At 44.6% G+C, this 19,556-nt stretch overlaps 1 protein-coding gene and 1 long non-coding RNA gene across 15 annotated transcripts in view; both read right to left on the reverse strand.

Moving 5' to 3' along the window:
• Positions 1-2,647: 2,647 nt before the first annotated feature.
• smoc1 (SPARC related modular calcium binding 1) overlaps positions 2,648-19,556 on the reverse strand; it is a 159,935-nt gene continuing 143,026 nt past the window's right edge. For 7 of the 9 annotated variants that reach the window (XM_029730989.1, XM_029730991.1, XM_029730984.1 and 4 more), the window contains one exon: positions 2,648-2,733. In XM_029730989.1, the coding sequence (XP_029586849.1) occupies positions 2,694-2,733 (40 nt within the window). In that variant the 3' untranslated portion in view covers positions 2,648-2,693. The remainder of the gene's footprint in view (positions 2,734-19,556) is intronic. The other 2 variants (XM_029730985.1, XM_029730986.1) reach the window with 1 other exon arrangement.
• Positions 4,845-6,523, reverse strand: LOC115173020 (uncharacterized). Of its 6 annotated transcripts, none has more exons than XR_003871536.1 (5): positions 6,478-6,523; positions 5,738-6,009; positions 5,508-5,677; positions 4,938-5,209; positions 4,845-4,877 (listed from the first exon to the last, which is right to left on the reverse strand). It is a non-coding gene; the product is annotated as an uncharacterized LOC115173020 (long non-coding RNA). The 6 variants fall into 6 exon arrangements; XR_003871537.1 differs by lacking the exon at positions 6,478-6,523 and adding an exon at positions 6,172-6,292 and having other exon boundaries at positions 5,508-5,711; positions 5,908-6,009; XR_003871534.1 differs by lacking the exon at positions 6,478-6,523 and adding an exon at positions 6,172-6,292 and having other exon boundaries at positions 4,938-5,141.

A 19,556-nucleotide genomic window follows, 5' to 3' on the forward strand; every position in this document is an offset into this window, starting at 1 on the left:
GATTCTTCTTCCCGTTTCCAAAGCAACCACATTGACACCTGTTACATACAGGAAGTCAAATGCTGTGGGAGAATGTCTACACTCAAAAAATGTTGTGATGGTCTTACAGTTTGGGTCCTATATTAATGTGTAATAAGTACATTTAGTACCGCTATTTGTCGTGATGTGAATAAAATAAAGATGGTATTGCTTTTAGAAAGTTTAGTCCAAAAGCTCCACAATGAAAAAAGGAAACCAACAACGGAATATGATACATATTTACATTGAGAGCCTTCTCTCGTGCTTTAGTTCCATGGGGTCAGTGTACGGCTTCCAGGGATAAGTCCACATAAGCAAACAAATACACACATAAACAATCACAATCACACATAAACAAACCTCATCTTTCTGAATTTAGAAAGATAACAATTTCCATGAGGGGATATCGTATTTTTTTCGTCAGTCTTTTATTGTTTTAATTATGACTGTGGTGACATTTTCCGTCAGTTACGCCACTGTCGAAGTGATATCAGACTTGTGGTTACCGTAACATATTATTAGGACTAATGGGTTAACATAACAGACCACAGACAAAACCTGACCAAAAATCAATGTGTTTCATGACATGGAATTTCAGCCGAGGTGTATTCATTAGCGCAAACTGTAGCAAAAAAAAAACAAACAAGAGTTTCTATTGGACAAATTCAGGTAGGGTCCCTCCCCGTTTCGTCCTGTTTGCTTCTGTTTGGTTCCTAGTGAATACACCCCCTTATCTCTCTCTGACTCTGTTGGCCTGTTCAGTGTCTGTTCTGCCTAAATTATCTTATAGTTGATTTAAAATACAGTGCCAGGGGTTTAATGTCTAAACCTCTCATTAATATGACTCATAAAGAAATACTTTAAACTTAACTCAGTCAGTCTCACAGTTTCCTTTCCACCCATACCATTTCATATAATGAATATTGCAGTTCATATACATTTTACAAAACAAAACATACTGAACACATTCGCTTGTATTTGTGCACTACTTCCCTGTACATATAGCCTCTCTAGTCAGGGACCAACGTAAACAACACTTCACACAACTACTGGACTTCTGAAGGGGGTGAATTATGGGGGATTGAGTCTCTTTACTTCTGCAGCTGGACTCTGATCTTTCCTCTTTATTTCGGATCCCAGGACCCCATGACAACAGCTAGTCTTCCTGGGGTTCACAATGAACACAACAACAACAACAAAAAGACATGATCGTTAGGCAACTGGTGATGAAACGGGTTGTCGCTGTTTTCTGCTGGTTACAGCTACAGTTGAACAGTTTATTGTACAGCAAACTGAGGCTGTTGTTTTGCAGCTCGTTTAAAAAAAAGCTTCTTCTTGTCATCAACTCCTGTGTTATTAAGGAGACAGAACAGAGAGAACACAGCCTCACGGCTGACAGAGTAACATTGGGACTGACGGGATAAACATTACAGGAAAAGTTTGCTGTGTTGGAAGACACATTTAGCTGTGCTTCTACTTTCATGTGCTATTATATGAAATGACAGGATGTTGTGTTGCAAGAACGCCACAGCAACATGGATAATGTCCCAGTGAAGAACCAGAAACGCCACAGCAACATGGATAATGTCCCAGTGAAGAACATTACAGGGGATAATTGTCTCGCTGCTTTTACACATTAAGGTTAACAATGAGAAGAAGAGTTATTATTGTTATCGAGACCTTTTAAGTCACACACTAGAAAATATCAAACAAATGTCAAAACAGATAGAAAGTCAAACATCGGGAGGAGAAAGTGCAAATATTTTGGCGCCACTTCTTGTTTTATTTTCTCTTGTTTTTTTTTCATTCTTCTTTTTGTACAGGAACTGCTCCATCTTTCTGCTCCATCTTTCTGCTCCATCTCTCTGCTCCAGCTTTCTCTTTACTGTCAGTCAGAAAGCGTACAGATGCTTTCCCTCTGTTCTAACCCTTCTGTTCCCTCTGCCCTCTGTTCTAACCCTTCCCTCTGTTCTATCCCTTCCCTCTGTTCCCTCTGTTCTAACCCTTCCCTCTGTTCTAACCCTTCCCTCTGTTCTATCCCTTCCCTCTGTTCCCTCTGTTCTAACCCTTCCCTCTGTTCTAACCCTTCCCTCTGTTCTAACCCTTCCCTCTGTTCTAACCCTTCCCTCTGCTCCCTCTGTTCTATCCCTTCCCTCTGTTCTAACCCTTCCCTCTGTTCCCTCTGCCCTCTGTTCTAACCCTTCCCTCTGTTGTAACCCTTCCCTCTGTTCCCTCTGCCCTCTGTTCTAACCCTTCCCTCTGTTCTAACCCTTCCCTCTGTTCCCTCTGTTCTATCCCTTCCCTCTGTTCTAACCCTTCCCTCTGTTCCCTCTGTTCTATCCCTTCCCCCTGTTCTAACCCTTCCCTCTGTTCTAACCCTTCCCTCTGTTCTAACCCTTCCCTCTGCTCCCTCTGTTCTATCCCTTCCCTCTGTTCTAACCCTTCCCTCTGCTCCCTCTGTTCTATCCCTTCCCTCTGTTCTAACCCTTCCCTCTGTTCCCTCTGTTCTATCCCTTCCCTCTGTTCTAACCCTTCCCTCTGTTCCCTCTGTTCTAACCCTTCCCCCTGTTCTAACCCTTCCCTCTGTTCTAACCCTTCCCTCTGTTCTAACCCTTCCCTCTGCTCCCTCTGTTCTAACCCTCCCCTCTGTTCTAACCCTTCCCTCTGCTCTCCTCTCAGCTTCTGGAGCCTTCCTTCCTCACACCAGACGACCTACTGGGAATAGAACAGACGAGAGAGAGAGCGAGAGAGAGAGAGAGAGAGAGAGAGAGAGAGACAGAGAGAGGGGGGGGGAGAGAGAGAGAGAGAGAGAGAGGGAGACAGAGAGAGAGAGACAGAGAGAGAGAGACACAGAGAGAGAGACACAGAGAGAGAGACACAGAGAGAGAGAGAGAGAGAGAGAGACACAGAGAGAGAGAGAGAGAGAGAGAGAGAGAGAGAGAGAGAGAGAGAGAAGAGAGAAAGAGAAAGAGAGACAAGAGGTGTAAGCTTCAGGATCCAGCTCCCAGATGCTCCACACACATACATTACATACATACAGTACATACATTACATACATACAGAACATACATTACATACATTACATACATACAGAACATACATTACATACATACAGTACATACATTACATACATTACATACATACATTACATACATACAGTACATACATTACATACATACAGTACATACATTACATACATACAGAACATACATTACATACATACAGAACATACATTACATACATTACATACATACAGTACATACATACAGAACATACATTACATACATACAGAACATACATTACATACATTGCATACATACATTACATACATTACATACATACAGTACATACAGTGCATACATACAGTACATACATTACATACATACAGAACATACATTACATACATACAGAACATACATTACATACATTACATACATACATTACATACATACAGTACATACATTACATACATACAGTACATACATTACATACATACAGTACATACAGTACATACATTACATACATACATTACATACATTACATACATTACATACATACAGTACATACATTACAGAACATACAGTACATACATTACAGAACATACATTACATACATACAGTACATACATTACATACATACATTACATACATACAGTACATACATTACATACATACAGTACATACATTACATACATACAGAACATACATTACATACATTACATACATACAGTACATACAGTACATACATTACAGAACATACATTACAATCATACAGTACATACATTACATACATACATTACATACAGTACATACATTACATACATAAGGAACATACATTACATACATACAGTACATACATTACACACATACAGTACATACATTACAGAACATACATTACATACATACAGTACATACATTACATACATACAGTACATACATTACATACATACAGTACATACATTACATACATTACATACATACATTACATTACATACAGTACATACAGTACATTACATACAGTACATACAGTACATACAGTAATTACATACAGTACATTACATACAGTACATACAGTACATACAGTACATTACATACAGTACATACAGTACATACAGTACATTACATACAGTACATTACATACAGTACATACAGTACATACAGTACATTACATACAGTACATTACATACAGTACATTACATACAGTACATACAGTACATTACATACAGTACATTACATACAGTACATACAGTACATTACATACATTACATACAGTACATACATTTGTGCGTGTGCTCACGCACATATATATCCATCTCATGACAAGACAACACACGGCATTCCTCTACAGTAATGTCCGAGCGCTCTCATACACACACATATCCGTTTTACACACACACACTTTTATGCACACACACACTCACTCACACCCACACACACACACACACAACACACACACACACACACACACACACACACACACACACACACACACACACACACACACACACACACACACACACACACACACTGGCCCTGTCAGCCAGGATCTAGGATCTAACACTGTCACAGACAGGAACTAAGACTTGGATGGCCCTCAATCAGGAATGAGTGTGTGTGTGTGTGTGTGTGTGTGTGTGTGTGTGTGTGTGTGTGTGTGTGTGTGTGTGTGTGTTCGTGTCTGAGTGATATGTTTGTTCTCTGAAAAATCATGTGGGAAACAGACTCAACCTCTGTGGTCGATATGTAACTCTACACCGCCTTCCTCTGTGGTCGATATGTAACTCTACACCGCCTTCCTCTGTGGTCGATATGTAACTCTACACCGCCTTCCTCTGTGGTCGATATGTAACTCTACACCGCCTTCCTCTGTGGTCGATATGTAACTCTACAGTGCCTTCCTCTGTGGTAACTCTACACCACCTTCCTCTGTGGTCGATATGTAACTCTACACCGCCTTCCTCTGTGGTCGATATGTAACTCTACACCGCCTTCCTCTGTGGTCGATATGTAACTCTACACCGCCTTCCTCTGTGGTCGATATGTAACTCTACACCGCCTTCCTCTGTGGTCGATATGTAACTCTACACCCCCTTCCTCTGTGGTCGATATGTAACTCTACACCGCCTTCCTCTGTGGTCGATATGTAACTCTACACCGCCTTCCTCTGTGGTCGATATGTAACTCTACAGCACCTTCCTCTGTGGTCGATATGTAACTCTACACCCCCTTCCTCTGTGGTCGACATGTAACTCTACACCGCCTTCCTCTGTGGTCGATATGTAACTCTACACCGCCTTCCTCTGTGGTCGATATGTAACTCTACACCGCCTTCCTCTGTGGTCGATATGTAACTCTACACCGCCTTCCTCTGTGGTCGATATGTAACTCTACACCGCCTTCCTCTGTGGTCGATATGTAACTCTACACCGCCTTCCTCTGTGGTCGATATGTAACTTTACACCGCCTTCCTCTGTGGTAACTCTACACCACCTTCCTCTGTGGTCGATATGTAACTCTACACCGCCTTCCTCTGTGGTCGATATGTAACTCTACACCCCCTTCCTCTGTGGTCGATATGTAACTCTACACCGCCTTCCTCTGTGGTCGATATGTAACTCTACACCGCCTTCCTCTGTGGTCGATATGTAACTCTACACCGCCTTCCTCTGTGGTCGATATGTAACTCTACAGCACCTTCCTCTGTGGTAACTCTACACCACCTTCCTCTGTGGTCGATATGTAACTCTACACCGCCTTCCTCTGTGGTCGATATGTAACTCTACACCCCCTTCCTCTGTGGTCGATATGTAACTCTACACCGCCTTCCTCTGTGGTCGATATGTAACTCTACACCGCCTTCCTCTGTGGTCGATATGTAACTCTACAGCACCTTCCTCTGTGGTCGATATGTAACTCTACACCGCCTTCCTCTGTGGTCGATATGTAACTCTACACCGCCTTCCTCTGTGGTCGATATGTAACTCTACACCGCCTTCCTCTGTGGTAACTCTACACCACCTTCCTCTGTGGTCGATATGTAACTCTACAGCACCTTCCTCTGTGGTCGATATGTAACTCTACACCGCCTTCCTCTGTGGTCGATATGTAACTCTACACCGCCTTCCTCTGTGGTCGATATGTAACTCTACAGCACCTTCCTCTGTGGTCGATATGTAACTCTACACCGCCTTCCTCTGTGGTCGATATGTAACTCTACACCGCCTTCCTCTGTGGTCGATATGTAACTCTACACCGCCTTCCTCTGTGGTCGATATGTAACTCTACACCCCCTTCCTCTGTGGTCGATATGTAACTCTACACCCCCTTCCTCTGTGGTCGATATGTAACTCTACAGTGCCTTCCTCTGTGGTCGATATGTAACTCTACACCCCCTTCCTCTGTGGTCGATATGTAACTCTACACCGCCTTCCTCTGTGGTCGATATGTAACTCTACACCACCTTCCTCTGTGGTCGATATGTAACTCTACAGTGCCTTCCTCTGTGGTAACTCTACACCGCCTTCCTCTGTGGTCGATATGTAACTCTACACCGCCTTCCTCTGTGGTCGATATGTAACTCTACACCGCCTTCCTCTGTGGTCGATATGTAACTCTACACCACCTTCCTCTGTGGTCGATATGTAACTCTACACCGCCTTCCTCTGTGGTAACTCTACACCGCCTTCCTCTGTGGCTTATTTTTCCTTCCTTATCTTCCTCCCCCTATCCTTCCCCTCTCTTCCCCGTTCTCTCTTCCTGCCCTCTCCTCCTCTGTCTCAGTGTAGTTGTTTGTCTACTCTGGCATATCGTTGTAAATCAGAGTTACAGTGAGGATCTCAGTTTCAGTAAACCAAAGCAACTGTGTGATTTAAGGCCACCCTTACCCTAACTGACTGACTGACTGGCTGTCTGGCTGGTAGTCTTACTGGCTGGATGGTTGACTGGCTGGTAGTCTTACTGGCTGGCTGGCTGACTGGCTGTTGGTTGGCTGGTTGGCTGACTAGTTGGCTGACTAGTTGGCGGATTTTTTGACTGGCTGGTTGGTTGGCTCTTTGGTTGACTGGCTGGTTGGCTGATTGGTTGGCTGGCTAGCTGGCTGGCTGGTTAGCTGGCTGATTGGTTGACTGGCTGGCTGATTGGCTAGCTGGCTGGTTGGCTGACTGGTTGGCTGACTGGTTTACTGACTGCTGGAGGACTCCCTTTACCAGACTGTGGCTGAGAGCAGAGGTTACAATAGCCTGCCCTGGGACCTGATCTATGGTAGCATTTACAATAGCCCTGTCCTGGACCCTGATTTACAGTAGAGGTTACAATAGCCTGCCCTGGGACCTGATCTACGGTAGCATTTACAATAGCCCTGTCCTGGACCCTGATTTACAGTAGAGGTTACAATAGCCCTGTCCTGGACCCTGATTTACAGTAGAGGTTACAATAGCCCTGTCCTGGACCCTGATCTACAGTAGAGGTTACAATAGCCCTGTCCTGGACCCTGATTTACAGTAGAGATTACATTAGAACTGTAGCTGTATCATAGGGCTACGGCAGGTCCCAGTGTTGGGACTGGGACTGGGACTGGGACTGGGACTGGGAGCTGTTACGGAAATGGGACTCCTTGTGGGCTTATCAATCAGACACAAAGAAGAGAGAGAGAGGGAGAGGGAGGGAGGGATGGGAGAGAGAGAGGGAGGGATGGGAGGGAGAGATGGGAGGGAGAGGGAGGGATGGGAGAGAGAGAGAGAGAGAGAGAGAGAGGGAGGGATGGATGGGAGCGAGGGATTGGAGAGAGAGGGAGGGATGGGAGGGAGGGAGGGAGGGAGGGAGAGGGAGGGATGGGAGAGAGAGAGAGAGGGAGGGATGAGAGGGAGAGATGGGAGGGAGAGGGAGGGATGGGAGAGAGAGAGAGAGGGAGGGATGGGAGGGAGAGGTAGGGATGGGAGAGAGAGGGAGGGATGGGAGGGATGGGAGAGAGAAGGAGGGATGGGAGAGAGAGAGGGAGAGGGAGGGATAGGAGAGAGAGAGGGAGAGGGAGGGATAGGAGAGAGAAAGAGACGTGAGGAAGGGAGGAAGGGAATGGGGGCAGGGACTGATGGGAGGGAGGGAGGGAGGGAGGGAGGGAGGGAGGGAGGGAGGGAGGGAAGAGATGGGTAAGTAGCCATGCAGAATGCAGATTGCTTACAGATGGTTGTCGGAGGGGTAATAGAGAGGGTCTGGAGCCCTGGAGAGCAAATCAGTATGTGTGCACGCCCGCATGCGTGACTGTGGGGAGGGGGGAGGGATATGTGAGGGAAAGAGAGGCAGGGTGTGTGTCTGATGGGGAGGGGGGAGGGATATGTGAGGGAAAGAGAGGCAGGGTGAGTGTCTGATGGGGAGGGGGGTAGGGATATGTGAGGGAAAGAGAGGCAGGGTGAGTGTCGGGGAGGGGGGGGGTAGGGATATGTGAGGGAAAGAGAGGCAGGGTGAGTGTCGGGGAGGAGGGGGGTAGGGATATGCGAGGGAAAGAGAGGCAGGGTGAGTGTCGGGGAGGAGGGGGGTAGGGATATGTGAGGGAAAGAGAGGCAGGGTGAGTGTCGGGGAGGGGGGGAGGGATATGCGAGGGAAAGAGAGGCAGGGTGAGTGTCGGGGAGGAGGGGGGTAGGGATATGCGAGGGAAAGAGAGGCAGGGTGTGTGTCGGGGAGGGATATACAGGTGGCTAGCTGTCAGTGGCTGTGCCCACATAATGTAATTTACATTTTACATTTTAGTCATTTAGCAGACGCTCTTATCCAGAGCGACTTTCTACAGTAGTGAATGCATACATTTCATTTCATGCATTTTTTATTTTTTTTCCACTGGCCCCCCATGGGAATCGAACCCACAACCCTGGCGTTGCAAACACCATGCTCTACCAACTGAGTCACAGGGAAGACAGTAATGTATGGTCATAACTACTGTACTGCCCACGTAATGCAATGTATGGTCCTAACTACTGAACCAGCTGACCAGATGTCTGAAAAGTGTGTACAGTAGGTGGCTATCCACGACACAACACTACAGTCCACTAAAACCCACTAATATACAATACAATCCACTAAAATCCACTAATATACAATACAATTCACTAAAATACAATACAATCCACTAATATACACTAATCTAAAATACAATCCACTAAAATCCACTAATATACAATACAATCCACTAAAATACAATACAATCCACTAAAATACACTAATATACAATACAATCCACTAAAATACAATACAATCCACTAATATACACTAATATAAAATACAATCCACTAAAATCCACTAATATACAATACAATCCACTAAAATACACTAATATACAATACAATCCACTAAAATACAATACAATCCACTAATATACAGTAATATACAATACAATCCACTAACATACAATACAATCCACTAATATGCACTAATATACACTACAATCCACTAATATACACTACAATCCACTACTACACAATACAATCCACTAATATACACTAAAATCCACTAATATACACTGATATACAATACAATCCACTAATATGCACTGATACACACTACAATCCACTAATATGCACTAATACACACTACAATCCACTAATATACACTACAATCCACTAATATACACTAATATACACTACAATCCACTAGTATACACTAATATACACTATAATCCACTAAAATCCACTAATATACACTACAATCCATTAATATAAAGTGCCTTCGGAAAGTATTCAGAACCCTTAAATGTACTGTAGATACAACTGAGATATACTGCCTAGTGTACTGGGGATACAGCTGAGATATACTGCCTAGTGTACCGGGGATACAGCTGAGATATACTGCCTAGTGTACTGAGATATACTGCCTAGTGTACCGGGCATACAGCTGAGATATACTGCCTAGTGTACCGGGGATACAGCTGAGATATACTGCCTAGTGTACTGGGGATACAGCTGAGATATACTGCCTAGTGTACCGGGGATACAGCTGAGATATACTGCATAGTGTACCGGGGATACAGCTGAGATATACTGCCTAGTGTACCGGGGATACAGCTGAGATATACTGCCTAGTGTACTGAGATATACTGCCTAGTGTACCGGGGATACAGCTGAGATATACTGCCTAGTGTACCGGGAATACAGCTGAGATATACTGCCTAGTGTACCGGGGATACAGCTGAGATATACTGCCTAGTGTACTGGTGATACAGCTGAGATATACTGCCTAGTGTACCGGGGATACAGCTGAGATATACTGCCTAGTGTACCGGGGATACAGCTGAGATATACTGCCTAGTGTACCGAGATATACTGCCTAGTGTACCGAGATATACTGCCTAGTGTACCGGGGATACAGCTGAGATATACTGCCTAGTGTACCGGGGATACAGCTGAGATATACTGCCTAGTGTACCGAGATATACTGCCTAGTGTACCGAGATATACTGCCTAGTGTACCGGGGATACAGTTGAGATATACTGCCTAGTGTACCGGGGATACAGCTGAGATATACTGCCTAGTGTACTGAGATATACTGCCTAGTGTACCGGGGATACAGCTGAGATATACTGCCTAGTGTAACTGTAGTTTATATTCTGCACTGGAGAAGATAGTTGGTAATCAGTGAGCTAATGTCATCTATATAAAACTGACTTACAAGAACGTTCACCATGTTAAAACAAAGAGGCGAAGTACACCAGCTCCAGTAAGACGTTTCCATGTCACTACACAGAGAAAATTACATCAACAGCAGACTGCCGTCACGAGTAATTAAAACACAGTAAGGGGAGTCATTACTGTACTGTAGAACTTGGGAATTGGGCAAGGAGAGGGACAGGACCTCTAATGATTCTGGAGACATGGGGCCAGCAGCCAGACCTGCTCTGCTCATAATACCCCCCATTCATTCAGTCAGGTCTAAAGGCAGACAGACAGCCAGTCAGGACACAGACACAGGCTACGGAGAGAGGGGAGAAACAACCACTACCGTGTCCTATTCAGGCTGAGGAGCACAAAGGACAGATTGGGGTGGAGGAGGAGGAGGATGAGGAGGAGGAGGAGAACACAGCCAGCAACACACTGCATACTGTTGCCAGGACGCCCAGGGTCTAATGCCTTAACATTTGACCCCGTAACTACAGTACAGACTATTCTGAAATGATCTATCACAGATGTAAAACTATGATCAAACACGACAGGTGGCTCCATCGTCACAATATGTCATGGTCTAAAGTCCCTGGAAAAGTACAAATCAAGCAATCCATTTGTATATGATGGTACATGCTGTCCTTCAGTAAATAACAGTACATGCTGTCTTTCAGCATATGATGGTACATGCTGTCCTTCAGCATATGATGGCACATGCTGTCCTTCAGCATATGATGGTACATGCTGTCCTTCAGCATATGATGGTACATGCTGTCCTTCAGCATATGATGGCACATGCTGTCCTTCAGCATATGATGGTACATGCTGTCCTTCAGCATATGATGGCACATGCTGTCCTTCAGCATATGATGGTACATGCTGTCCTTCAGCATATGATGGTACATGCTGTCCTTCAGCATATGATGGTACATGCTGTCTATCAGCATATGATGGTACATGCTGTCTATCAGCATATGATGGTACATGCTGTCTATCAGCATATGATGGTACATGCTGTCTATCAGCATATGATGGTACATGCTGTCTATCAGCATATGATGGTACATGCTGTCTATCAGCATATGATGGTACATGCTGTCTATCAGCATATGATGGTACATGCTGTCTATCAGCATATGATGGTACATGCTGTCCTTCAGCATATGATGGTACATGCTGTCTATCAGCATATGATGGTACATGCTGTCTATCAGCATATGATGGTACATGCTGTCTATCAGCATATGATGGTACATGCTGTCTATCAGCATATGATGGTACATGCTGTCCTTCAGCATATGATGGTACATGCTGGCCTTCCCACTCCCTTTTAGTTATTCAGGATAGAGGCCGAAAGAACAGTGTGTGTGTGTGTGTGTGTGTGTGTGTGTGTGTGTGTGTCTGTGTGTGTGTGTGTCTGTGTGTGTCTTACTGAATGAGAGCAGTCAGAATATTAATGAGTCACACGATGACTGGCCCTCTCCTGTTCCAACCAATGCATTAATGCTGGGAACTGAACCTACAACGTTATACTTCAACAGTAACTCCAGTGGACAACAATGCCAACCAACAACCAGGGAAACATGCGAGAGACCAGAACAGTCCTACAAATCTACTGATCCAAAATACACACCCACACACACAGGCCCGTAGGCATTTACACACAGACGGTACTCAGATGTTTTCCCTTGCAGTTGCCAATATGTGGAGGAGCCTCTCCCAGATGTGCTTTCTGCTCGCCCTCCTCCTCTTCCTCCTCCTCACCCCCTGTTCCCATCATCACCTCCCTCCTCTCCCTCCCGCTTCTCTCAGACTCACCCAACCATCATGACCCCATCCCCCTTTTGCTCTCCTTCTCTCAGAGCTACCATCCCCCTTTTGCTCTCCTTCTCTGAGAGCTACCATCCCCCTTTTGCTCTCCTTCTCTGAGAGCTACCATCCCCCCTTTGCTCTCCTTCTCTGAGAGCTACCATCCCCCTTTTGCTCTCCTTCTCTGAGAGCTACCATCCCCTTTGCTCTCCTTCTCTGAGAGCTACCATCCCCCTTTTGCTCTCCTTCTCTGAGAGCTACCATCCCCCTTTGCTCTCCTTCTCTGAGAGCTACCATCCCCCTTTTGCTCTCCTTCTCTGAGAGCTACCATCCCCCTTTTGCTCTCCTTCTCTCAGAGCTACCATCCCCTTTGCTCTCCTTCTCTCAGAGCTACCATCCCCTTTGCTCTCCTTCTCTGAGAGCTACCATCCCCCTTTTGCTCTCCTTCTCTGAGAGCTACCATCCCCCTTTTGCTCTCCTTCTCTCAGAGCTATCATCCCTTTTGCTCTCCTTCTCTCAGAGCTACCATCCCCCTTTTGCTCTCCTTCTCTGAGAGCTACCATCCCCTTTGCTCTCCTTCTCTGAGAGCTACCATCCCCTTTGCTCTCCTTCTCTGAGAGCTACCATCCCCTTTGCTCTCCTTCTCTGAGAGCTACCATCCCCTTTGCTCTCCTTCTCTGAGAGCTACCATCCCCCTTTTGCTCTCCTTCTCTGAGAGCTACCATCCCCCTTTTGCTCTCCTTCTCTCAGAGCTACCATCCCCTTTGCTCTCCTTCTCTCAGAGCTACCATCCCCTTTGCTCTCCTTCTCTCAGAGCTACCATCCCCTTTGCTCTCCTTCTCTCAGAGCTACCATCCCCTTTGCTCTCCTTCTCTGAGAGCTACCATCCCCCTTTTGCTCTCCTTCTCTGAGAGCTACCATCCCTTTTGCTCTCCTTCTCTGAGAGCTACCATCCCCTTTGCTCTCCTTCTCTCAGAGCTACCATCCCCTTTGCTCTCCTTCTCTGAGAGCTACCATCCCTCAGGATCCTTCATGAACAGACAAGGATACTGTAAATATCTCATACAACACGTTCAGTTAATAACACTGGAAAGATCCAAATCCCCAACAGAGCTCGCTGAGATTTAACATTTAGCAAACTCGTCCAGACTCGCTTCGGGATTTTAGTCTACTTCACCAGAGTCAGATGAAGTCGTGGATACCATTTGTATGTCTCTGTGTCCAGTATGAAGGAAGTCAGAGGTAGTTTTCGCGAGACGATGCTAATTAGCTTTAGCGCAATGACATGGAAGTCTATGGGCATCTGCAAGCTTGCCATTGCCAAAATCGCGAGTATCTCTTTAAAAGCATCATGGTAGCTTAAACGCTATTCAAGGTGGGTTGAAACATAAATCTAGGTATAACTGAATGACTAAATACAGTAACAGCCAGTCTATCTATGTCCAGAAGATATACAGTTGGGTCTGAAATTATCGGCACCCTTGAAAAAGATGAGCAAAAAAGACTGCATAAAATCTCCCCCCAAAGGTTTTCTATATTATTTTATACTAATACAATTTTTTTGAATTATTGGCACCCCTAGTTTCAATACCTTTCAATACCTCACCTTGCGAGGATAACGGCACAGAGCCTTTTTATAAAATGTTTTATGAGATTGGAGAACACATTGGGAGGGATCTGAAACCATTCCTTTTTACAGCATCTTTCAAGATCCTTGATATCCTGAGATGGACTGCCCTCTTCAATTCCAACCACAGGTTTTCAATTGGGTTCAAGTCCGGAGACTGAGATGGCCATTGAAAAATGTAGATTTTGTAGTCAATTAACCATTTCTTTGTGGATTTTGATGTGTGCTTGGGGTTATTGTCTTGCTGGAAGATCCACTTGCGGATAGGTTTTAGCCTCCTGGCATAGGAAACCAGGTTTTTGGCTAAAATGTCCTTGTACTGGGTAATGTTCATGATGCCATTGACCTTAAAAGGGACATTTTCAAAATGTTTCAACTTCATATCCATCATCTCCAGCACCACGCCTACATCAACATGTTTGAAAATGACACATTTATGTTAATAAAAGAAATACAAAAATAAAAAGATAGGAAAAGGAAAGCATTTCCAATGACATCATCAACCAATTAGTAAACAATTAGAAGGCAATGCCTCCTCATAATTTCTTAAAATCACATGACGCCCACTGATGATGTCATTGGAAACATTTATCTTCCTCTTATCTTTTTTTGTTTTTGTTTACTACAAAACATAGAAACGCGCCATTTTTACATATGTTGATGTTGGGGTTGTGCTGGGAGTGATGGGGGGGGGGGGATTCAATAGGGGTCTTAATGTTGCGAGTTAGAATACAAGGAAACACAAGGTGCCATTTCCGAAATTTGGTCGTGCATCATCACAAGAGATTGTTATTTCAGTCACTGATAGTCTGCCAATTAGCCCACGTCAGCTAACAATTTTTAGATAGCTAAATTAGTTTAGCGGCCAGCTATCTAAACTTGTTATCGTGGTTGAATTACAGGATGGGAGCCCCTCCCCCCCATTGATTTTGTTAGTCAGTCTCATTCAGATATCATATTAAAAATTGCAAACATTTCTCTCCACCCCATGGCAAAATGAATTTCATGAAATTGGTTATAACATTTCTAAATCTTCACTCCGCCCCATGAAAAATTTTGTAGAATTGCAGAAAACATGCTTTAAAACGACAACATTTTCTCTACACCCCATTGACAAAATGGACAGAATTGCAGAACATTTGCTGTTCTTGTTTCCTCCATAGCTGAAAAGGCACTCAACAGGGGCACTGAAGGACAGTGTAGTGTTGTACTCCGGAAACAAGTTCCGGACTATAGGGAACGATTTCAAGGAGTCCCAAGACTTGTCTTTGTCTTCGAGGTACTTCCTCACCTCATCCTCTGCAGCGCCACTGGCCCTTGTTGTTGTACCTCCAAACACAAAAACAATTGACTTGTTCTCCATAGAAGCTGCTTCTTCAACTAATGTGCTCTGCATCTCCTCTCTTTTTCCAGGGTTGAACCAACACAGTCGAAACTTTGGCACGGTAGCAGTTGCCATTTTTGCTTCATGGGTGCTTAGCTAAGATCCAAACCGGCAGTCTATAGCCTCAATGACCGCAGTCATGATGTGTGCAGAGAGGCCTACCACCGTCATATTGTCAGTAAACTTGATGATGGCGTTGGAGTCGTGCGTAGCCATGCAGTTGTGGGTAAAGAAGGAGACTAAGAACCCACCTCTGAGGGGCCCCCGTGTTGAGGGTCAGCGTGGCGAAGGTTATGTTGACTACCCTCGCCATCTGGGCGCCAGCCCGTCAGGAAGTCCAGGATCCAGCTGCAGAGGGAGGTGTTCATACCCAGGCTCCTAAGCATTGACTTAAGGTATTTCTCTTATCTAGGTGGGTGAGGGCAGTGTGGAGTTCAATTAAGATTGAGTCGTCTATGGATCTGTTGGTGGTGGTATGCTAATTGGAGTGGGTCTACTGTGTCTGGGATGATGGAGTTGATGTGTTTCTTAACCAGCCTTTCAAAGCCCTTCATGATTACAGATGTGAGTGCTACAGGAAAATAGTAATTGTGGCATGAAGCCTAAGAGTTCTTGGGAACATAAATGATCTGGACAGCAAATGCTGGACACCAAATGCGTGGTCCGTTTAAGACAAGTGGGGATTACAGACTGGGACAAGGAGAAGTAGAAAATGGCTGTGAATATGCCTGCCAGCTGTTCTGCTCTGGGAACACGCCCAGGTATACCCTCCGGCCCTGCAGTCTTGCAAGTGTTGACCTGATTAAACACCTTACTCTGGTTTGGTGGGGACCCTCATACACGGCACGGTGTTGTTACTGTCAAAGTGTGCATAAAATGCATTGAGTTCTTCTGGTAGAGAGGTATTTTTGGGGGTAGATCACGGTTGAATGTTCCTTTGTAATCCGTAATGGACTGTAGCCCCTGCCACCTGCGGAGGGTGTCGGAGCCTGTGTAATAAGATTCCACCTTATTCCTATATTGTCCATTTAATTACTACTTGAGGGTAGGGTAACAGTGGTCTAGGACTTTATCGCCCCTAGTGGTGAAGGAGATGTGTTGATGGAAGTTCGGCATTACGTATCTCAGTGACGCTGAATTAAAATCGCTGGCAACAAGAAAAGGTGCCTCTGGGTGCAAGTTGTCCTGCTTGTTTACAGTCTCGTCTGTTAAGTGCCAGCTTGTTATTTTACTTGTCCTGAGGTGGAATGTATACAACAGTCACAATAACAGATGAAAACTCTCTTGGGAGGTAGAAGGGTCGGCATTTGACCTTCAGGTATTCCAAGACAGATGAACAATGGGTCCAGACTTCCACTGCACTCGAGTTTGTTGTTGATGAAGAGGCAAATCTCTCCCCTTCTCGATTTCCCCCGACTCCGCTGTCCTGTCCGCCCGACTCCGCTGTCCTGTCCGCCCGACTCCGCTGTCCTGTCCGCCCGACTCCGCTGTCCTGTCCGCCCGACTCCGCTGTCCTGTCCGCCCGACTCCGCTGTCCTGTCCACTCAGTGAATAAAGAATCCATCGTGTTGGATAGACATGGGAGGGTATCTTGGCCGAAATCCGTATTTCAGAAAAGTATAGAATATTGCAGTTACGAGAGTCCTGTTGGTAGTAAATCTGCGATCGGATGTAATACATTTTATTATTAAGTAGAATGGAGGAAAGAGGTGGCCGGTTTTTCCTTCACCTTAAGTTGAAGTTGAAGTCGAAATTGAAGCCGTAATTGAGGTAAGGAACTGCCGATCTGATGTTCAACATTTCTTGTCGGTTTTAAGAAATGATTGTGGATACATTGTGTGAAAATAAAGTTTAAAAAAGTGGCAAAGAATCAAGAAATAGCAAAGCTGGGTCGGACCTCGCAAAACGGTGGCCAAATAGTACAGCACCATCTTTACAGTACACTTCACCCCTCCTGAGTTTACTGACTAGTCATCATCAGACAGCGGCAGACACCAAGCCTTAAACCTCTAGGTGTACGGTGCCCTGACGCCCACATGGACACTAGATCAGGTAATGCTGTTATTTTGCTGGCATGATGCCCTAGCTATTGATGGATAACAGAGACGTTTTCGATACCCTCTGTATATAGCCTCGCTATTGTTATTTTACTGCTGATTTTTTATTATTTTTTCATTTATTTCCAATTTTTTTAGGTATTTTTCTTAAAACTTCATTGTTGGTTAAGGGCTTGTAAGCAATCATTTCACTGCAAGGTCTGCACCTGTTGTATTCAGCGCATGTGACAAATACAATTTGATTTGGTCAAGTTTGGTGCCTTGACAAATTTGTCGAAAATCGTGTGACATAAGTCATAGCTTTTCTGTCCTTCCATTTATGGCAGTGTAAGTTGTCGTTAAATCATATATTAAGCATTAATCAGTTAAATTACACATTGAATTGGAACCCTGTAAGAATCCTGGATCTAGCTGTAGGACAGTTTGTTGTAAACTCACGGAGCTTTTCCAAACATGTCTTAACTGATAGAAGAATACATCGTTACAATAGACTGAGAATGGCAGTCCTGTCCAGATGCACGTGGAATGGCTGGATCCATCATTTTCTCAGGTTCGACATAAACGGAAATTACTGATTGGGCTACACCGCTGAACCTCCAGAATAGTATTTGATTTGATTTATTTAACCTTTATTTAAAACTAGGCAAGACAGTTAAGAACAAATTCTTATTACACTGACGGCATACACCAATTGTGCGCCACCCTATGGAACTCCCAATTACGGCTGGTTGTGATACAGCCTGGAATCGAACCAGGGTCTGCAGTGATGCCTCTAGCCACTGAGATGCAGTGTTCTTAATTGACTTGCCTAGGTTAAATAAAGGTTAAATAAATACATAAGATGGCACTGTTGAAGCACACGTGTGTTCCCCATTGAATTAACATGTATATCAAATTAATCACAAATAGAACATTTCCTGTTCACAGATGAGAAATGCGTTCTTAGAATCCTATTTTTATAGTCCTCTTATGTGTGTACTTGTTCACAAGCAAAAACCTTAATATCTATTTGGCACTAGTCATGCCTATGTTAATCAATGCTCCCATCTGTGTTGTCTCTCGTCTGTTTGACTTAAGTTTTACCAGGAACACTTGAGGTATTTCCCAGTTCTATGTTGAAATGCTGTCAAAAGCATCTCCATTTCAAAGTCAACAGCATGAAAGAACGTATCCAGTTGACAGTTTTAGACCACAATGACAATCAGAACCAGACTAGAGGACAAGCCTCAACCGTTGCTGGTAGCTACTGAAAATATGCATCAATGTTGTGATAGCACTTGTTTTATTATGGGATGGTAATGTAGTCATTGGCCTGTCCAGACAGGTGGCCCAGACTAAATCGTTTGGCCAATATGTTTTTTTTTATCATGGGATGATAATGTAGTCATTAGCCTGTCCAGACGCATCTTCTCCAAGAAAGGGACAGATATATGACACATCCAGGATAGTTTGGTTGACGTGGAGAAAGTGGGGGGAGGGTGTTCTTTGGGGGATGATGCTCCCTTTCACTTGTGCTCAGCGGGACTCTTTATATCTGTAGGGTCTGACTATCTCCACTAAACTAATCACTACACTTATCTGATCATTTACATCCAGCTTGAGTGCAGGAAACCAAGAAGAGCCCTTGTGTTTACGTTGTTTTCTTTACGTTCTTCTCCTTCCTTATTTCAGGCACTCCCAAGATACACTGTTGTTTACCCAAAACAATCAAAACAGTGGATTGCAAGGCCAATATATCAGGCCACCCCTCAAAAGATTCAGGAATGAGCTGATGGTGGACACAGTCTCTTGGTGTGCTGCTTTCTTCGCTGTAGATATCAAGCCACCCAATCGATGGCCCGTAACAAGTCCCACCTCTGTGCAGCACAAATACTCATCGTCGGTTGCTATGGGTTGAAATTCGCCACAGTTGCACCACTAGTCCCCCTCAGACCTGGCTCTCGTCACCGCTCCAGTCTGCTTGTGTACCGGCTTCACCGTTGGTTCAGCCTCCCTTCGTGCTCGCTAAGGGTCCAGGT

The sequence above is a fragment of the Salmo trutta genome, chromosome 33 (assembly GCF_901001165.1).
Source record: "Salmo trutta chromosome 33, fSalTru1.1, whole genome shotgun sequence".
Lineage (NCBI taxonomy): Eukaryota > Metazoa > Chordata > Actinopteri > Salmoniformes > Salmonidae > Salmo > Salmo trutta.